This window comes from Myzus persicae, unplaced genomic scaffold, assembly GCF_001856785.1.
Source record: "Myzus persicae strain clone G006 unplaced genomic scaffold, MPER_G0061.0, whole genome shotgun sequence".
Lineage (NCBI taxonomy): Eukaryota > Metazoa > Arthropoda > Insecta > Hemiptera > Aphididae > Myzus > Myzus persicae.
Window position 1 is genome coordinate 6,227 of NW_019104449.1, and position 4,503 is coordinate 10,729.

The 4,503-nt window shown below is 36.0% G+C and overlaps 2 protein-coding genes across 2 annotated transcripts; one reads left to right on the plus strand and one right to left on the minus strand.

Moving 5' to 3' along the window:
- Positions 1 to 1,423: 1,423 nt before the first annotated feature.
- LOC111042244 (40S ribosomal protein S29) lies at positions 1,424 to 2,252 on the minus strand. The gene is made up of 3 exons (XM_022326782.1): positions 2,061 to 2,252; positions 1,618 to 1,717; positions 1,424 to 1,556 (listed from the first exon to the last, which is right to left on the minus strand). The coding sequence occupies exons 1-3, from the start codon at positions 2,120 to 2,122 to the stop codon at positions 1,548 to 1,550; spliced, it is 171 nt and encodes a 56-aa protein (XP_022182474.1). The 5' UTR covers positions 2,123 to 2,252; the 3' UTR covers positions 1,424 to 1,547.
- A 138-nt stretch (positions 2,253 to 2,390) lies between these two features.
- Positions 2,391 to 3,113, plus strand: LOC111042243 (KRR1 small subunit processome component homolog). Its single transcript, XM_022326781.1, has 2 exons — positions 2,391 to 2,495; positions 2,558 to 3,113. The coding sequence occupies exon 2, from the start codon at positions 2,574 to 2,576 to the stop codon at positions 3,090 to 3,092; it is 519 nt and encodes a 172-aa protein (XP_022182473.1). The 5' UTR covers positions 2,391 to 2,495; positions 2,558 to 2,573; the 3' UTR covers positions 3,093 to 3,113.
- The last annotated feature ends 1,390 nt before the right edge of the window (positions 3,114 to 4,503 follow it).

Here is a 4,503-nt window from a genome sequence, read left to right on the forward strand (position 1 = left end):
AAAGGTTTATCACATAGAAGAGTTACTCCATGGTTTATCAAATTATTTTTAGGGCCCTTTCAACCAAACCTTAGGTACAATTACCAATGTTTACCACTGTTATGATGTCAGAAATCTCATAACAGAATTCAGATTACAGAAGAATCTCAATTTATTCTCACTTCTCAATAATGCATCTTATTCTATTTAATGATATATGATTGAGGATTGACAGTACTTACCTTATGACGAAATAAACAATTTGACATTTATTTATTATTGAGTAGTCTTATTGTGTATTAAAATATTAGATTGTTGTATTGTATTTAATGTACATTCTGTAATCTGATAATATGATCTAAACATTCTGACTTATTTAAGAGTGCAAACCAATAATTCAGTGTCTTGTAAATGGTATTTTAGGATAGGATATATTCAATCTTCTAAGAGCGTGGTTTAACACATCCATTAAAATTATCCACCAAAAGCGTTTACAATTATACTTACTAACCTAACCTATCGTTTTGCTATTCAAACACGGGCTTACAATTATTCATATTTTTTACATAAGCCAAGGCTACAATTATAGCGTTATAGATACAAGGTATCTAGCTATAATATTAATTTGGTATGATCTAAATTGACGACATATTTAAATAAAAATAAAATCTATATCATTGAATTCGTCAATAACATTCCTTATTGAAACCAAAACCATCTTCACCAAAATAAGAATATTAATAAGTATACAAACAACTCATTCCTCAGTCTTCTTATTATCTTATGGAATCCAATTTTGGTAAGTATCCAAAAATCGTACTCTTTCCTCTCTAGTCAATATACATCAGAACAATAACCCATGGCATGTAAGTGTTCAATAAACAATTCCATAAAAAGTACACCATTCAAATACTCGGACACCAAATTTATTCTCTCTTGACTTAACCGATACAACCCTTTGACTGTAAAGAAATTGGTCTGGGACCTTTTACCCTCATTATTATTTATACTATGATACTAAAATTTATTAAATAGCAACACTCAAACTTGTTGCTAGATTAACCATTTTAGTTACCATTGATCATAAATTGACTAACATATTTTACTATCAATTTTATTACTTACCCGATATTTACATGTAAAAAAATAGGTAAAAGGGGAAGTTTTTCTGAAGGATATGTTCTACTAGGATACAAATGTTGACTTCGAATTTGCATCAAGCGCATTAAACATATAACTAAAACAATATTTATCTGTATGAAAGAAGTTAGGTTACAAACTATAATATTTTGAGCAACACAAATTTTAAAATACACACTACCCTTAATACCAAATCTACATTAGTTGTAGAAATTATTATTAGAGAAAGAAATACGAGGAACATGAATAGTTGTAATACATAGCCCACAAATAGACCAATTATAATCACAACAATAAGAACATGTTTTGAGTTTTTAACTTAAGTTCATTTATTGACTTAAATAGTATAGACAAAAATTACATGACTGTAATGAGTGGTGAATGTCGAGTGGTCAGTTTACAGCCAAGATCATAGAAAAAAACAATGTTTAGTCCATCTGAAACAATTGATACAAGAGTTAGACAATTGATAAATTTAATGCGACGACTAGAACTTACCTTCTTGAAACCAATGTCGTTGGCGTATTCACGGAAACACTGACGGCACAAGTTGATGCCGTACTTCCTGATGAGACCGTGCCTGTTTGTGCATGCTCGGCTGTAATAAAATATTCGCAAATGGTTAATACATGTAAATCAGATTTACTATTGAACATAGCATAACAATCATTATAACATATACACTAGGTATAAATGTATAATAGTTAGTACGTAACTTTTTGTTAAAATAAAATGTAAATTTATGCAATTCTACAGATTTAAAACGATCGGACATAGCACACATCATTCATCGTTGAAATCATCAACCGCCTGTTGTCCCCCCCAATGTATAGCAATATCTAGACGCACCGCCATTTAAAATATTATACACACCAGCTAATGGCATTTTGGGTATGAGGTATGTGGAGTACACGAAATAATATGAAAAGCGTTCGACTTACCAGTAACGGGATCCTTGGCCGTAGCGTCTTGGATGCGAGTACCATACGTTGGCGAAACCCATTTTATTTTGTTTTAAGTCGACAAAATGACTGACAGAAACAGAAAACTAACACGTGTGGTGCAAAAGTGAATTTCTATAAAGTCGGCGGCCGATGTGAACTAAGTGATGATAATTATGTACAAATCGTGTAATGCACAAGCACACGGACCATAGGAACGAACAAACCGAAACGAGAAGAATGACGAGCGGGACGCAGGGTCTCCCAAAATGGTATTTTTAAGGTTATGTTTGAGAAAAAACAATTTCCACAACGTTGTTTTGTGATATTACCTAACAATAATATGCGATAATGCGAAGATAACAATTAACAAGTGATAAACCGAGTACTTGGGACTTGAGTAAATATTTGAAAATTTAAGATTTGTTTCAGGAGGTTAGAGGCTTTAATTATATCCTTAATATCTTTATTATCCATATTGACTTTGTAAAACATAGGCCCATCGGCACCACAATGGAGAACGCGTGGAAAACTAAAATTCCAGAGTTCAGGCCGGAAGATAATCCTCACGGGCTGTTAGAGGAAAGTGCGTTCGCCACATTATTTCCCAAGTACCGTGAAACATACCTGAAAGAATGTTGGCCGTTAGTACAAAACTCCTTGTCCAAATATCACATCAAGGCTGACCTGGACTTACTAGAAGGCAGTATGAGTGTACGCACCACACGCAAAACATGGGATCCAGCATCGATATTGAAAGCACGAGATTTAATCAAACTGTTGTCAAGGAGTGTTCCTTACGAGCATGCTGTTCGCGTAATGGAAGATGATATGGCTGCTGACATCATCAAGATCGGCTCAATGGTAAGAAATCGTGATAAATTTGTAAAACGGAGACAAAGACTCATCGGTCCAGGAGGTTGTACGCTGAAGTCTGTTGAATTGTTGACAAACTGTTACGTGCTTGTACAAGGACAAACTGTAGCTGCTTTGGGACCCTTCAAAGGACTACAACAGGTATACAAAAATTGATTTAATTAACTATCAGCTGGGCATTGTCTGAACAATCTCAAGCCAACATATTTGCCAACCACCTATCAAACACATTTCAACCAAATCACAATATTATCTCTCCAACCAAAATCCAAGAAGTTGAAAGCTTTCTAAACTCTCCTCTTCCATTGTATCCTCCTCCTAGAGCTTTTTACCCTAGTGAAGTTGAATTTAATCTTAAGAAAAACTCACCAAATAAATCTCCTGGATTTGACTTAATTTCAGCGGAAGTGGTCAAACACCTTCCCAGAAAAACCATAATTTTTCTAACACAAATTTATAACGCTATGCTTCGTTTATCATACTTTCCTATATTATATTCTATTATAATACTCATACCAAAACCAAAAAAAAACCCTGACTGTCCTTCCTCATATAGGCCTATAAGTCACCTACCAACTCTCTCCAAACTATTTGAAAAACTCCTTCTCAAACGAATACTCCCAATAGTTGATGAAGCTAAAGTACTACCAGACTCACAATTCCTTTTTTCGCAACAGTCACTCAACGATCCATCAGATTCATCGCCTGGTTGAAAAAATTTCATTTGCCCTGGAGGAAAAACTATACTGTACTGGTGCTTTCCTTGATCTCTCCCAAGCTTTCGACAGAGTCTGGCACTCAGGCCTCCTTTATAAATTAAAACTTATCCTTCCTAGCCACTACTATCTTATCCTCAAATCCTACCTCGAAGATCGGTTCTTCTCGGTACGTGTAGGTTCTTCCTTCTCCTCTCCTACTGAAATAAAAGCAGGCATACCACAAGGCGCAGTAATTGCTCCCCTACTCTTCAATCTCTACATCTCTGACCAGCCTACTTCACCCCATACCTTAGTCAGTGATTTTGCTGACGACAAAGCCATACTAGCAACCAGCCCAGATCCTGTTCTAGCCTCCTCATACATACAAGATCATCTCATCTCCCTTGAATCGTGGTACCAAACATGGGGCGTAAAAATGAATGAAACCAAATCCATCCGCGGTACTTTTGCACTTTGTCACGGTGTATGCCCAACACTTTACCTCAATAATCAACCACTCCCCCCTGCGCAGTGCATACGTTACCTTGGTATACTCATTGACCACCGTCTCACCTGGAAACCTCACATAATGAGCAAAACCCGTATACTTAACGACCGCTTCCGACTCCTTCGTCCACTTCTAACATCAAAGCATTTGAAACTCTCCAATAAGCTCCTGCTTTACAAACTCCTACTAAGACCCATCTGGACCTATGGGATTCAACTATGGGGCGCTGCCAAAATTTCCAACATCAACTGCATTCAAAGATTCCAATCCAAAACTCTACGTACCATTCTAAAAGCACCCTTCTATGTCTCTAACCACACCCTCCACTCTGACCTAAAAATTCCATTTGTCTCCGAACTAG